Source organism: Ursus maritimus, unplaced genomic scaffold (genome assembly GCF_017311325.1).
Source record: "Ursus maritimus isolate PB19 unplaced genomic scaffold, ASM1731132v1 scaffold_20, whole genome shotgun sequence".
In the NCBI taxonomy this organism is placed as follows: Eukaryota; Metazoa; Chordata; class Mammalia; order Carnivora; family Ursidae; genus Ursus; species Ursus maritimus.
Window position 1 is genome coordinate 7,095,378 of NW_024424453.1, and position 16,534 is coordinate 7,111,911.

The window sequence follows — 16,534 nt, forward strand, 5'->3', positions numbered from 1 at the left end:
ATTGTGTTTACTCTCTATACAGTTAATTGTGGACAATGAAATTAGAAGCATTAATCTGTTTTATAAAGTTAATTACAATAATTTTATCCTGACTTTTTATGATATGGCTGTCTGCATTTGAAGAAGGCAATGGAGAGTGATGACTGAAAGACCCACTGACATGTAACCGATGGTCCTTTCCATCCTAAGCACAGGGAAGAGTGTTCTTTGATGTATGCCTACTATTTGTGGTCTGTTACTATTTCTGACCCTGACTCTTGGGTTCATTGCCTTTGCTCAGACAGTTCCCCAAGAGTTTAAATTACACTTTTGCTAGACGTTTTAAAAAAGGTACTAATTATACACTCACAGTTTAGTTAAGGCCATTGCTGTTTTTGATATAATTGAGGACATAATGCAACTCAAATGTTGTCTATCATAATCTCCTTAACTATTACCCATTGTAGTGATGTCACAATTACATAAGAATCATTTCAACAGCTCAACTAATCTATGGATATATTTAGTCCCTACTCTCAGAGACTTTTAAAAGAGCAAATCATAATACAGCACAAAATTTAAAATTCGTCAAAATGGCATTAATTGTAAATGTCCCAAAACTCCTAAACAAGTCAACTAAAACAGCATAATAAACCTGCCTGAATCTACACACCTCTTAATTGTAATTTAAATTTTTATTTTTCTATATTTTATTTTTCTATATTAGTCATTTCATCTTTTTACCATTATTCTTTCAATTGTTACTTTTATGTTATTTGGTTTAAAAATAGTACTAACACATGTAAGCCAACAAATTTTCCTTTAAAAACAATAATACTATGTAGTAAACTGTTGACATTTTAAACTTAAAAAAAAAAGTCTCCGAGTTGCACAGGTAGAGATTTTAATCGATCAAAATAAATTAGGACACCAAGTCAAGATTCAAACTGGTAAAACACTTGGGCAAAAAAGTAACACAAGACATCCAGTCTTAGGAATCCAACTAGATTGTGTTATCATTTTTATATAATCGCCAAAGCAAGAACTAAAAAAAACCCAAAACCAACACCCCCCCCCCCAAGAAAACTAGATTATAATGAAGCAACCAATTAAGTTCTGGAAGCCTTCTTCCTAAGGCATCACGTTAACTCACTTGGAACTGTCCACAGGTTTGACATTTACCTGAGGTGTTAAATGCACCCACTCTCTGCTTCCCTGCCCTATTTGTACTTTTGACAGAGAAGTCCCTTTACAAGCAAGACTAGCTTTGTAACAAGGCAAGCAAAGAAAACAAACAGCGCGCTTGGCAACCTCCAACCACTTCGACGTGAGACACAGCACAACTCTCCGACTTTGTTGTGCTCTCAGAAATGCGCATTTATGAAAATGCTGTTTTAAAAATGTTTTCCTTTTCAAACAGTTGTCATCTTGTAAAACATTCCCTGCCTCTCATTTGGAACTGCAACAGGTGTGGATAGGGTCCTCTAAGCATAATTCTCACCAGAAGTTCCACCTAGAGGGCAGTTACCATCACCTGCAAAGCTCTGCGGCTGCGAAGGCGGGCCTCCGAACGCGGGAACCAACCCAGGCACCCGAAGTCCGGCCAAGCGGAGAGCAGGGGGCACCTGGGTTTGTGTGCAGGGGGCCGGCTCGCACCTCTCCCCACCTCACGCTTCCAAATCCTTCTCCCCCTCCCTCCCATGTCCCCAGTACTTCTCCCTCCCCACCGCCCCCCAATCCTTCTCCTCTCCTTCCCACACCCCCGAATCTTCCTCTCCCTCCTCAACCCCCCATCCTTCTCTCCCCTCCCTCCCACATCCTTAAATTCTCTTCTCCCTTCCCTTCTTACTCCCTCGAGTCCTCTTCTCCCAGCCGCCTCGTGAAGTTACTCAAATTCCCTCTCGCCTTCCTCACAGTTTTAACTCGCACTTTTCCCTTAAAATAGCTCCCTTCAAGATCCCTGAACTCCCGCGCGACCGGGGGCTCCCGTCTCCCGACACTCACGAGAAGAAGGGATCATCCTCAAAGCTGCTGCTCAGCATCCCGAACATCCTGGCTCTGTCACGGGCGGCGGCGGACGCGGACAGACTGGAAAACGATGTAACTCGCCGCGGCCGCGACCCGAGCCAGCCTTCCCCACGCCCTCAACGCTACTCACCCGGCTGAGAAGGCGGTGCCCGCCGGGGCTGTGCGTGACGCCGAGATGATTTCCCATTGGACGCTGGTTTCCTGACGTCACCAAGACGAGGCGGGGAATAATGCGCCGCTGCCATAGCAACTGCGATCAACACAGTGGAGGCGAGAGGTTTGGCTTCCCGCCAGCCAGGCAACCCTTCATGAAGCTTTCTGAGGGACGAGATAGCTTGTTCCCCGGCCTGCAGGAACACAGAAATTAGACCACCCTCTGCGTGACCTTGGGCAAATCGCCCTCGGCCTCGAACCCCAACTCTCTTTTCGGGAAAATGGAAATAGGTCAAGATTTGGGCTAGATGGCTTCCAAAGATCCATTCACTTGCCGCATTTTGTGATCCACGGGATCGAAGTCTTATATCCAAAACACTCTGTGGTAGTTGGTCAAGAGCTGTGCACAAATACTTAGAATAAATGTGCAACAAGTTTTTGAGTACAGTTAATAAACAATGTACTCAGTGCCTGCTTGAAGGAAATGAAGCTTACAAAATTTCACAAACTTCTTTGCCTTATGTGAGCCTAAAATTCAAAGCAATATTTCCCGAAGTGGGAATGCTTAAGTTTTACATAGACATGGTATTTAAAAACAAGATGAGCAAGTTGCTCTCTTTTTGGTCCTCCTTCCAGTCTCCATTTCAAGGAACAAGTCTCACTTTGATGCCAGCACGTCTTTCACACTTCTCCAGCATTCCTTAACCTAACAGAGTAGGACCCAGTCACAAGACCTGCACCATGTCCAACTAAAATTCCATTACTATATAGCTTTGTTTTAATTATATTTATGTGTGAGCCTTCTGTTTATGGCAAGTGAAAATGGTTTTAACTTTAAAGCAGTGTTATACATTAATAACTAGTCTTTACAAATGTGAGTGAAAAAGTGAGCTAATTTAAGGAACTAGTACAGGTGGGATTTGGACATGTATGTATGTATGTCTACCTTGAACACAGTGGGCTCCCCAGCCTCTCTAGAGGGCTGTCCTCTGGAGACAGAGGGCCATCCCAGGCTCCACAGGGCCTCCTGGGATCGGGCCAGAGAGGTGGCACTCTTCCAACATGAAGAAGCATGTAGGACCTGATTTGAGGTGACAGGAGTACTCAGAGGTTATTTTGGGAGTTGGAAATTTAATTCTTTGGACCTCTTACCTCCCCACCTTTAGCCAAGTTCGCTGGCAGCCTCCTTTTCCTGAGACTGGTGACGTGAGGTAGGGCAGATTTTACGCTGTCCAAGTTAAGATAGCATAGCCTTTCCAGGGAATAGGCTATTTTCTTCTCCTCTGGCATAAGAATGAAGTTCAGAGAGCATATACATATTAGGGATTTCTAAATTAGTTTCAAGGCAAAAAAATTTGTTTCAGGAGGCTTGATATTATTTTCTCTTTAAAATAGTACAACCCAAGATGTTAAGGAAGGCCACCTTGTTTAAAAACTAAAAACAAGAGTGCCTGGGTGGCACAATTGGTTAAGTGTCCGACTCTTAGTTTCGGCTCAGGTCATGATCTCAGAATCCTGAGATTGAGCCCCACCTCTGGCTCTGCGCTGGGTGTGGAGCTTGCTTAAGATTCTCTCTCTCCCTCTCCCTCTGTTCCTAACCCCCCCCAAAACAAAACAAAACACCCTTAAATGAAATGGGGTAGATTACTGGTGATAAAGGATAGTATTAAAATAGTTTTAGATCAACGTCAAATAAAGCAACTTGTAAGAACAATTTCCCCCTTGTTCCCATGGGGATTTTACTTAGACCCACAGTGCTAAAACATGAAAGCTTTAGTCCAGGCACAGGTTATTCGCAGAGTTACCTGGAGATCCCAAGAGCAATTTGGGCCTAATAGCAAATGCTTTAAAAAAAAAAAGAGGGGGGGGGTTAATGAAAGAGGCGAGTCGAAGCTGAGGAGACAGCATAGTTTCTGATCTGAAAGAAGTGGTAGGAGAGGATGACTACCCCAGCAGGAGCAATAGGGATGCAGAGTAGAATTAAAGGGGAGAGGGTCCTGGATCTGGCTGTACATAGACTCACAATAGCTAATATTTATTGATTGGGTGTCAGGCACTGTGGAAAGCTCTTCCTGTGCGTTGGCTCTTTGAATCCTCCTAAGATTTTGTGGAGGAGAGATGGTTTTCATCTTCATTTTTAAGTGATACAACCAAAACACAGAGAGGCTAAGTAAATTGCCAAGGTTCACACAGCTAGTTACCGAACAGGGTTGGTGGCCTGGAGTTTCCCTGGTGTGGCTGGTTGCATGGAATGTGGGTGATGAGCCACGCTGAGGGATTCAGGATGAAAGCAGGTAATTATTTCTCAGAATCATGCTGACAAACTAAACAATGGGTCCAAACTAAAAAGCATAAAATTTAGTAGGAATATATTCAAATCAACAATTCAATTTTACAAATATTTATTGAGTGCCTACCTTGTGTCAGGCACTGAACTAGACATTAAGGTGTTGGTGAACAAAGCAGACAAAAATCCCTGTCCTGGAATTTATATTCTTGTGAGCACCGAATAGAAAGAAAAGGCACAGAAAGCAGTATGTTAAAAGGTGATAGGTGTTGGAGGGAAAAACTGAGCAGGGTAAGGGGGATGGACTTGTGAATTATGAATGGGGAATCCTGTGTAGGCCACTTTGAGAAGGTAAATCTGAGGAGATTCACTGGAAGAAAATGGACATCTGTCGGAAAAACATTCCCGGTCAACGCAAAGGTCCTGAGGTAGCATGTGCCTGGTGTATATAATATACAGTCTATTCCTATGTCCTGAAATTACCTTCAGAGGAATGAGCTGAGCTAAGTAAAGTGAAAATTATATATTGGGATAATAGCTCCTATTTATACTTCCTATGTTCCTGGCATTGCATTAAGTGCTTTGCATACATTTTCTCATTTAATCCTTATAACAATCCTGTATGCTAAGATGTTTATCCCCCTGTTACATGTGGAAAAAGCCGAGGCCCGTAGAAATTTGGTACATGTCCAGTCAGTTCGAATCCAGATTAATCCTGCCCCAAAGCTTCTATTCCTGCCACCACCCTACTTTGCCTCCCTATAAAAAAATTAACCATTTGCTGAGTGCCTCTATGTACATATATAATCTTTAACTATACTACAACTTGTGTCTCATTTGCAAGGTCACTGATTGAGTTGAGAAAACAGAGAAAAGTGTAAGACCCAGGCCAAACTTACAACTCTTTAATAGAGTTGAGTACCAAGAGTTCAAAATGTCAATGAGTCCTCTTTTCTTTCATCTATTAATACATCATCTATTTATTAAGGACCAGTTATATACCAGGCACCACTCTAGGCATTGAGGATACAAAGCTTCCTGGCCTCTTGGAGCTTCCATGCTAGCGGGCAGCTCTTTCAGCAGCTAATTCTGCAGTTACCATTGTTACACTGAGACTTTTCAAATTGTTTTCAGAGAAATTATCTCAAGTGCCCAAGAAGAAGTAAACAAGCCTTAATGATAGGATTCATTTTCTTCCTGGTGTTTATCTGTGCAGCAGCGCGGAAGCCGCAGGGAAGAATTGTCCTGCCCTAAATGCCCATAGCGCCCTCTCCTTTTGAGAAATACTCTCAAAGGGAGTATTTTCCTCCAGTGACACAGAAATTCAAAGCAAGTTTGAGTTACAGAGGGAATTTTCCAATATTAACTTCTTTTCGGTGCCTGCTACTGAGGCTGGGGCCTGGAGTTTTCTTCACACTGAACTACAAACAAGCTGCAGACTTTCTCAGTCGTGTTTGTTTTCCATCCTGTGGACATGTATATTCATGGCTGGCTGTGTATTTTTCACAAACTGTAACTGAGTTATTTTATTCGGAAAAATGTAAGGACTATGTCACCTTCTGGGATTTTGGTAACGATGATCAGCCTTTATGGAAAGATGCTTTCGGCAGCCTCTTGGGGTGGAAGTGTGGAAGTGGAGGCTCCAGGCCCTGGCGCAGGACCAACATTCAGGTGGCTGACGGGGAGTTCCGGAGAGAAAAGCAAAGGAATGTTCTGTTGTAGTGATGGAAGGCCAGAGAGGATGGAGATATTAGAAAAGGCTGGGGAGGAAGTGAAGACTCACTGTAGGGTCAGGGCTGAACCAAAGATTATACTAGTGTTAATAAAAATGGGCAAAAGTTTTGGCTTCTCCTACACTTCTTAGATGTAAATCTTTGGGGCTTGGAGACTTTGGAACATGTGTCGTGCGCTTTTTAAAATAAAGACTTAGATAAATGCTGTCTTTCATTTAGCAATAGTTTGCATTTAAAAAGTGTGTACCTCTTTTTGTCAAAGGATTCTCTCAACCCTATGAAGGAGGAATCGCCTTCATTTTGCAGATAAGAACACAGAGATTCCGGGAGCGAGAGTGATTTGCCAAGGTCCTCTAGCTGGCCACTGGTAGAATAGGGGTTCTGATCCAGATCTAACCATCTCAAGGCCATTTTCTTCTCACTGCACCCATAGCCAACTCTCATACAAAACAGGACTCAATGGTATAGAGTTATGGAAACATGAGGCTTCCAGGATTGTTCAAACTTGACATAGGTTGTTGGTTTAAGTACATGAAGAGATTTTTATTTTTTTTATTTTATTTTTTAATGATTTTTTATTCTATTATGTTAGTCACCATACAGTACATCCATGAAGAGATTTTTAAATTTTCCTGAAAAACAACAAAATGTTACTTTTTAAAAAATTTATTTGAGAGAGAGGGAGCAAGAGAGACAGAGAGCACATGCACGAGAGTGAGCACGAGTGGGAAGGAAGGGCAGAGGGAGAGGGAGAAGCAGGGAGCCAGGAGCCCATCATGGGACTCGATCCCAGGACCCTGGGATCATGACCTGAGCCGAAGGCAGACACTTAACTGACTGAGCCACCCAGGCACCCCAAAAGTGTTACTTAATAAAACAAAGACCATTACTCTAAAGGCAAAGAATTTTAATGACAATGTAAAATACAAATATGTTATATTAATTTTTTTTTAGTGACAAAGCTCAAACTTCCTACAGAGCCATAAGACCCATGTGTAGTTGATAAACACATCCAAAGCCTGATTCATTTTTAAAATTTACTTTTTAATTTACTTTCTAATCCAAAGTGTACAGCTCAGTAAATTTTTACGTACAAATAAACCTATGAAAACACCATCCAGCTGGAGATCTAAAGCATTTCTGATGCCCCAGAAAATTCCCTCCCACTCCCTCCCAATCTCTCTCAAAGGTAACCAATATTCTGAGATTTGTTTCTTTTGCTTAACATTATGTCTGCAAAATTCATTCATCTTGTTACATAGAGCAGTGCTTTATTCTTTTTCCTTCCTGTGTATTATTTCACTGTATGAATTTACCCCAAGTTACTCAACTACTGTTGATCAATTTTTGTTCCTCTTCTTTCTTCCTTTTTCTTCCTCCCTTGCCCTCTTGCTTTCTTTCTTTTTCTTCTTTCTTTCTTTTTTTTTTTTTGGCTTTTAAGAATAAAGCTGCTATGATCATTCTCGTCTATGTCTTGATTAGTTTTAAAAATTGATTTAACATTCAGCTATTTTTTAATCTCATTGTCATTGAGATTCAGAAAGCTTTTCTCTACAGGCAATAATTTCATAAGGAGTCAACACTTTGATGTTTGTGACTGTCTATTTCTTTTGTGGGTGGAAGAAATACTTTTTTGCTTCTTCTAAGAAATGAAAAGTTTTAGAATCATAGAGCCTAAAACAAATTGAAGAGTAGAAAGTATTCTTTAAGAAATACTGTTGAGGTCATCTGTTCTCAGACACTGTTTAATGTGACTGTCTACAGTGCTATTTTAAAAGTTATTTTTAAATCTTTGATAAGATTTGGAGAGAATTCAAGCTGTGGGTGGATGTCCCGCTGTGAAGGCAATGATTTGAGAAGTCTGTCTAGGGGTTAAGGGATTATTTTGGAAAACATTAAGAACTTGAAATGCCTTCATCCCTTTGTCATGTGCTTAGATGCTTTTATTATTTGAAATGTAGAAAAAAAATCTGCTTCCATCTTAGAAGAATTGTTTTTAATTTCAAGGCCATGCAAGTTTTAGTGCTATCTAGGGTATATATTTTAGGGTAACAAGATAAGGGGAAGACAGGGGATTATTTATGAGTGGCTCCAAGCTCTACCTGGTTTTCTCCTAATTCGTATCTCCCTCACCTAGAAAGCCCCTTGGGACACAGCCTCCAGCGAGGCTTATACTACTGATTGGCACTGGCAGCCTGCTGGGAGAAACTGAGTGACCCAGGCCCAGGGAGAATGTTGTGGTCTGCTGTTCTTAATAATAAAACCTGAAAAGCTGAAACCTACTATGTGCTAACCCACTGACTCATAACAGTTCCATTACTACCTTACGGAAGTAAGGAAACACGGGCTTTAGAGAGTTAAGTAATCTGTCTAAGGACCTACTGCTAGGAAGTAGTGGAGTTGGGATTGAAAGGCAGCTTGTCTGACGGTAGACTCTGGGCTCTTATTAATACACCAGGCAGACCTGTGCTAGCACTTAGTAGGATTGTCTCCTTTCCTCCAGTCGAGGGCGGGTCTATACCTAGAGCTGGAGTCAAAAACACAAGAGACGCCAGGCAAGTAATAAAAGAGGGAAGTGGGATCGGCACGATGCTAAGAATTAGTAATAATCAAAATAACAACAGACATTTATTGGTTGCCACTGTGCGTCTGGCACACTCTAAGTGCTTTACATGGTATAACACTCTCAATCCCCTGAACAATCTCACGAGATGGACGCTATTATTATGCCCCTTGCACCTGAGAGGAAGCTGAGGGTCACAGAAGAGAAAACACTTGCTCAAGGTCACACATCCAGGAGTCCGGCCCGAGGGCCTGCACTCTTAGCCCTGTGCCTATAGCTGTGGGCTCCTGGAGGGGTGCACAGGGGGGGCACTGGACATGCTTCCAGCAAAGGCAGAAACTGCTACTCAGCTCCAGATGATTGCCCTGCAGAAATTCATGCCCACTGGTAATATGGAATTTCACACGAAATCTCCCAATTTTTAAAAGTTAGCAATTAATTAAAAACAAAATACCTGAGCAGGGCAAACAAAACTAGCCTGGGGGCTGAATCTGGCCCCCAGGCTTCGAGTCTGTGATCTAGTTACGGAGAGTGTGAGTTTTCATGGCATGAGAGGATACCCGAGCCCAGTAACATCCGCATATTGGCTTCTGAATGTAACTCAGAACTGTGTTGACAGCAAGTCCTGTGTGGTGAGAGCTGAGAAGTGTCCTGACTCCTCACAAAAGGCCTTTGTGAGTGGACACCAGTCACCACCACGTTGCTGGCTGTCCAGATCTTAAAATATCGGGGCCATGAGGCAGTAGTTTCCTTTCTAAAGGATATTTAGATTACAAACTAATGTTTTCATCTGGCTTGCAAAAGGCTAGCATAAATTTATCAGGTCCTGGGTATTATATTAACTTTCTAATTCTGTTCAGTCTTAAAGGGACCTGAAATCATCTTGCCTGTAAACTATCTGCTTGTATTCCAATTTTTTATTTATTGAAGACTGTCGTCCCTGTACCGCTTTGGAAGAAGTAGAATCTAGCAACGTATGTAATAAAATTTCAAAAGGCCATTTATCCATATACAAATAATCTGTTAAACTAAATGTGAGTGGATGCTTTTTTCCCCTCTTAATATTTGTCACTTGTTTACTTGATACTTGTTTTGTCACCAGCCAGCATGTATAGGGGAGCCATAGGTTTCATTTTTTATTTTTAAAGATTTTATTTATTTATTTGACAGAGAAAGAGCGCACAAGCAGGGGGAGCAGCAGGGGGAGAAGGAGAAGCAGGCTCCCTGCTGAGCAGGGAGCCCGATGTGGGACTCGATCCCAGGACCCTGGGATCATGACCTGAGCTGAAGGCAGGTGCTTAACCCACTGAACCACCAAGCACCCCGAGCCATAGGTTTTAGACAAAAAGTTTACTAGGCAACATTTTTAGAATTTTGTTTCTTTTACTTCATTTTTTCTTCTTTAGGCCTTTATGTTCATTCTGGGCATATATTCTAGGCTCTTAAGAAAACATCTTTAAGTGCTGTTCTGAGTTTCTCAGGGCTGTCATAACAGAGTACAACAAACTGGCTGACTTAAACAACGGGTTTATTCTCTCACAGTTCTGGGGGTGCCAAGTCAAGCTGTCAGCAGAGTCATGCTCCCTCTAAAGGCTCTAAGGAGGGGTCCTTCCTTGCCTCTGCCTAGCTGACAGTCCTCAGTGCTCCCCGCCTTATCCCTGTAACACTCCCATTAGTCCTCTGTCATCACATGACCTTCTCCCCTCTGAGTCTCTGAATCCAAATCTCCTTCTTACAAGGACACCAGTCACTGGATTTAGGACCCACCCTAGTCCAGGATGAACTCCTAATTTGATTCCATCTGCGAGGACCTTATTTCCAAAAAAGGGCACTGCAGGTTTGAGGTGAATTTTTTGGGGGGAGTGAAATTTTTGGGGGTGGCGAGGACACCCTTCAACCCAGCTCATGCATCTATTAGTAAGTTGTACAAAAATAGTCAGAATAGGTACAGAACAAAATTCTTAATCATTAAATAAGACTTGAAATATAAGCCAACAATCGGCTGGCAGCTTGAAAGTGCACACTTTTATAAAACTTTACAGTATGCTTTTTGGATATTAACCTGATTCCTTCTAACTTCTTCCTACCTTTCTACTCTACTCTCATTCCCTCCTTTGCCCTATTTTCTTCATCGACTTGTTAAAATTTCTCTTTTATCTTGCCATATTCTATGCATTTTTATAAAACACTTGATGCTTTTCTAGAAAAAAAGAATGGTAGCAATAAATAAAATAATAAAATAACCACTGTTAATTTGATGGTAGGGTTGAGATATTGGCCTCCGTTTGAGAACAAACTCATTATGAGATGCTTTCTAACATGATAAAATGCCGGTGTAGATCTCAGAGTGATGTCTCTAATTGCCTAGACCTTTTTACATTAGGTATCTGCATGAGTTATAACTCCTTTGTGAAGATAAAAAGGTTGCTGCAAGAAATTGCCCCAGTGCTGTGAGAGCTGTCAGACTGGAGGGCATCTCAAATGAGATTAATGATGTCTGCCTTAATATAAGAAGATTTAGCATAACCAAGATTATGGATTCTGCAGAAACCTGTCAGCACTCATTTATTTGGAATAAATATTATTTTTAATTAAAGTCCTAAGGTAGGTTATTCCTGAACTAATGAGATCTACAGTGATTTCCTTTGGGAATTAATTTTCTTTCTTAATTCTCAGTCATTTTGATGATTATGGTTGATTCAATCTTATGCGTGGCAGTCAGTTTTATAGGACATGCTGATTTCTAGCTAAGGGCGCTAACTGACCCTGTATTTGTTTTTACATGGCACTTTCATTTTCTAATTATATTTATCATTTAACCCAAATACTCTTAAAGGTTTGTCTGTCCAACTTAGCTGTCTATGGTGAGTTGGCTTTATAGAATAAGATCACTCACAAGAGGGTAAGCTTCATTCTAAGTGAAATGGCAGGGAACATAAAATCTGAAAATCATAGCATTGCAGTTTTCAACTATTTTTTAATTGATTCTGGTTCTCTGGTAGGCACTGTGCTGAGTGTTTTACATACATCAACTCTAATCCACATGGGAACTCTGCAAGATAGGTATTACCATTCCGTTGTGTTTTTAAAAAACATTTATTTATTTGTGTATTTATTGAGAGGGGGTGGGGCTCACGTGTTGCGGTGGGGGAGAGGGGCGGAGAGAAAGGGAGAAAGAGACTCTCAAGCAGACTCCACGCTGAGTGCAGAGACCCACCGGGGCTCAGTCTCACGACCCTGAGATCATGACCTGAACTGAAACCAAGAGGCCGCTGCTGAAAGGACTGAGCCACCCAGGCACCCTGCCCCCCTCAATCCTGCTTACTAGATATTGGAACAGAGATTCAGGAAGTAGATTCAGTAGATAGCTCATGCTCATACCACCATGCCATGCAGTCTCGACAGCAGCAATCCGCCAGCAGCGGACCTGCACATAAACATCAGTGCTTACCAGTGTGTAGCTCAACCAGATTTTCAGTGACTCCATAGAGTTGGTGTGCAACAAACACCTCCAAGCTTTATGGTGCAAAAAAGCCATTTTATGACACTCATAAATTCTACCAGTAAAGAATTTAGACAGGGAAATGACGGTGGTTTATCTCTGGGCCTCAGCGAGGGAGCTCAGAGGTTGGAGAGGTCTTCACTCACATGCTGGGTGTTGGCTGGAACCTCAGACGGAACTGTCAGCCAGAACCCCCATATGGCCTGGGTGTCCTCACAACAGGGCAGCTCCTGGGTAGTTGGTCATCTTATAATGCCCACCCAGGGCCCCAAGGGTGAGGATCCTGAGAATTAGGCATGGGCCTTTCCTGAACCAGGCTTGGAAGTTAGGCTGGGCCACTTCTGATACATTCTTTTGGTTAAAAGATTCAAGGAAGGGGACCTAGACTCCCACCTTTCAATGGGAAAAGTATCAAAGAATTTGCAGACGTGTTTTAAAGCCATCACAGCATATAACAAATACTCTACCACATACTGCTGTCTCTGGCTTACAGGTTGGATTTGGGGTTCTCATCTATCTCTCTTGTTGGACCCCATCCCCTTCTGCTGACTCATTTTGTTCCCAGAAATATAAACAAGGGCATGCTCAAGGCAAATGTACCTCTATTACTAGCTGGGGCTTCTGCCCCTACTTTCTAGCTGATATGCTACCTTGCTACAAGGATTGGGAGACCTCTTTTCAACCATTTCTTTTAAGGACAGACAGAAAGAGACAGACTATGCCTCTCCTTTACCTTAGTTTGTCTTGGCTTTTCAGGACCAAGAGCAGGCTAAAAAATTCAAATTTATTGCTTCACTCACACACAATAATGCACTTGTTAATTCAATCTTTAGCAAATTAAAATATTTGTTGACAAGAAACTATTGATCAAGTGGTTGATTGGTAAATGTAGAATTAGAATTGAATTCAGCGTTTTCCATGTGCTTACAATAGAAGATGAATGAAAGGGTCTTTTTTCCCTTTCCTTTAGAGGAGAAAAAGTTGAATAAAGACATGGAAACTACTTAAATGTAAAAGGAGGTGGTTAGGTACCAGCGTTAGATTGATGATTTGGTGACTCCTTTCCCTTGGCTCCTCACCCAAGAGATCATACCAGTACGACATAAAGTCAAGCTGAAACATGCGTGCTGCGTCTCTCTAAAGGTGATACATTCAGGCTCAGAGAACCACTCTTAACTGATTAGTATTGGCCTGCAATAGAGCAAAGAACAATGGTGATTAGAAATTCTCAGGGTCTAAATGCCACTCATGTGGTGTTTGAAACGTTTACATATAAACTATTACTGTTACTGCTTAATATAACTTCATGGAAAAGGTGTCTAGTAGCCTTTGGAGACCTGGGAAAGGGAACATGCCACCTCTAGCAGTATTCCTAGAAATTGTTTTCTGAATTAATGGAAATTTGAATGAGTAGATGGGGTATGTAGTTGGGTTTCTTCAGGATTTTGCTAGCTATATTTTTATTTTTTTTATTTTTATTTTTTAAAGATTTTATTTATTTATTCGACAGAGACAGAGACAGCCAGCGAGAGAGGGAACACAAGCAGGGGGAGTGGGAGAGGAAGAAGCAGGCTCCCAGCGGAGGAGCCTGATGTGGGGCTCGATCCCATAACGCCGGGATCACGCCCTGAGCCAAAGGCAGACGCCCAACCACTGTGCCACCCAGGCGCCCCTATATTTTTATTTTTAATTAGGTTTTTATTATAATTCAGTATAGTTAACATACAGTGTTACATTAGTTTTGGGTGTACAATACAGTGACTCAACAATTCTCTACATTACTCCGTGCTCATCACGACAAGCGCACTCCTTGATCCCCATCCACTATTTCACCCATCCCCCACCCGCCTCCCCTCTGGTGACCATCAGTTTGTTCTCTATAGTTAAGAGTCTGTTTCAGGATTTTACTATATTTTTAAAGGAAATATTATCTTATGATTCATAATTATCAGGGTATTTTCTGCCCTGACGAGCTAAAACACTACATTTCCCAATCATTCTTGCAACAGGAGAGCAGTCATTTGATTAAGTTTTAGTTGTGTTGTAAACTTCCAGGTCTCTTTTAACTTCTTAGTCTTCCTGAAAGGCAGGGAGGACATCTTTCTGCTGCCTGCATTGTGGGCATGTGGAATGTGAGAATGCTAGCTCCAGCCTCAGTCAGACTGAAGTACGTGCTGGAAGCCACTGACCGAAGAGCTCCAGTCCCTAATGTCTGACTCCATCGTAACTGCCTTAAATGTCTTTTCCTTGAGAAACATTTTTCCTATTTAAGCCATTGTTTGTTGTTGCTATTGTTGTTATGCTATTGTTATGAAATGGATACACTTAATTAATCCTAATTGATACACTGCCCTTGAAGATAAATTTTATCAGCTTTGGTCTCAGCAGGGAACAGAGGACCTAGGCAAAAGCGTTTAATGAAGGTATTAAATACAGGGATGCGGGCAGGGGTAAGGGCCCCAATCAGGGAGTAGTAGCTATAGGAAACTGTTCCAGGCCCCAGGTCTGAGGGGCAGGAGGAAGGAGCTGTTACTAGAATATGGCGAGAGGTACACCTTTGGGAAAGGGGCTAGCCTACTAGAGCTGTGGCCTTCGGAAAGCAGCCACAACTGAAACATGGCCCAGCAAAGGGACAGAGACCCAGTTCTCTCTGCTCCTTCCTCTAACTTCCTGCCAATGCCTCCAATTGGCTGAACCCAACCAAAGGCTGGAGGGCAAGGGAAACAGGATGTTACAGTCTATAAGGTCAGCCTCCTGGGACATTGCGACCAATGATTTTAGGGGGAATATGGAGGGAACTAGCTGCATAAAATGTATCCTATTTAAAAAGTGACTTTTTAGTTCTTAAATGATTTGAAGAAGAGAGTGATATAATCTTATTTTGCATAAAATAATGTAATTTGAAATTTTATTTACTGTTGCTATTATAGTATAAATAAAAGGTACATACTCTATGGCTTAGCAGTTTCACTTTTAGGAAATCTATGCAGCCATTCAAAAAGAATGAGGCACACAGATGTACTGCTTCAGAGTTATCCAAGGCAACATACCAGGGGAAAGAGTTAACCGCAGACCAATGTTTCCACGGTCTGAAAAGGGAGCCCATATGTCAATATCTCTACAGAGATGTATTTGTTTAAACATAGGGCAAGTCTGGGAAGGACGGTTAATAATGGTCACTTGGCAGGGAGACAGAGCAGCAGTGTAACAAAACTGGTTGCATATGGATGACTTGACTTTCCTGTTTTATAAAAAAATATTAAATGAAATAAAAACCTCAAGTCACAAAAATGTAGAAGATATCACTTAAGAAAAAGGTTAATTCTTGATATAACTTTCATTACGTATATTCTTTTACCAGGCTGATGTTGCCTGTATTTATATGAGGCCAGCAAATGAGCACATTTAATAAATTATATGTGACCATTTTCTAGCTGGCACATTGAAATTATGTAATTTATAGAAAACATACACATGATGATTGAGTACACTTTGAAGTACTTAGAAACAGAACTAGTTTAATGAAATAGTGGCCATTCACATTTAATATACACATTCCGCATTGAACTAGAGACCAAAATTCAAATCTCCCAGTGACATTTAATTAGATTGATTTTTTGTCTCTAAAAGTAAAAATACATTTTTATGCTATGCTGTCTTTGCTGGCAAAAGGACAGAGATCTTTGTTATAGACTGTGAGAATTTTAAGGTAGCTTTTCAAAAAATAAGAGAAAAAAGCATATTTTTACAACTTTTTCATTGCTCTTTAAGGTCTGTTTAAATGCCTTTCAAAGGATTTAGAAATTAATTGAACAGAGTCTCTTGGGAATTACATTGCACAGTTATTATAGCAAGATGAGAATACGTAGAAATTGGAATTTCGTTAAGGACAACAAATAAAAACGAAGTCTCTGGTATTTTCTGAGGTATGGTGAATGGTAACATATTTGTTATTCTCTTATTAATTATAAAGAAGGGAAGTTAAAAGTCTCTGAGCATCTTTTTCTGAAAGCAGCCCACAGGACCTCTGAAACACAAGGCTGGTTGTAGGGACAGTGTTAATGTGAATCGGTATTTGCCTTGAAGTGTTTCTGGTAGAACAGCTGTTAAGTAACACAGGACTTTGGATGCTGATTATGCCCTATGGTAGGTCCACAAATTTAATGAAATATTTTAAACATGCAGAAAACTGTATTTATGGGAGAGGATAATTTTGGATGACTTTCCATTTTCACCTCATATACTGAGATTGCAGCGGATTCAAATACACGGCATTTTGAAAAGAGTAT

General features: G+C 41.2%; 1 protein-coding gene across 2 annotated transcripts in view; it reads right to left on the reverse strand.

The window, feature by feature from the left end:
• MLF1 (myeloid leukemia factor 1) overlaps positions 1–2,139 on the reverse strand; it is a 30,759-nt gene extending 28,620 nt beyond the window's left edge. For both annotated transcript variants that reach the window (XM_040636638.1, XM_008706726.2), the window contains exon 1: positions 1,984–2,139. In XM_040636638.1, the coding sequence (XP_040492572.1) occupies positions 1,984–2,030 (47 nt within the window). In that variant the 5' untranslated portion in view covers positions 2,031–2,139. The remainder of the gene's footprint in view (positions 1–1,983) is intronic.
• Between the last annotated feature and the right edge of the window lie 14,395 nt (positions 2,140–16,534).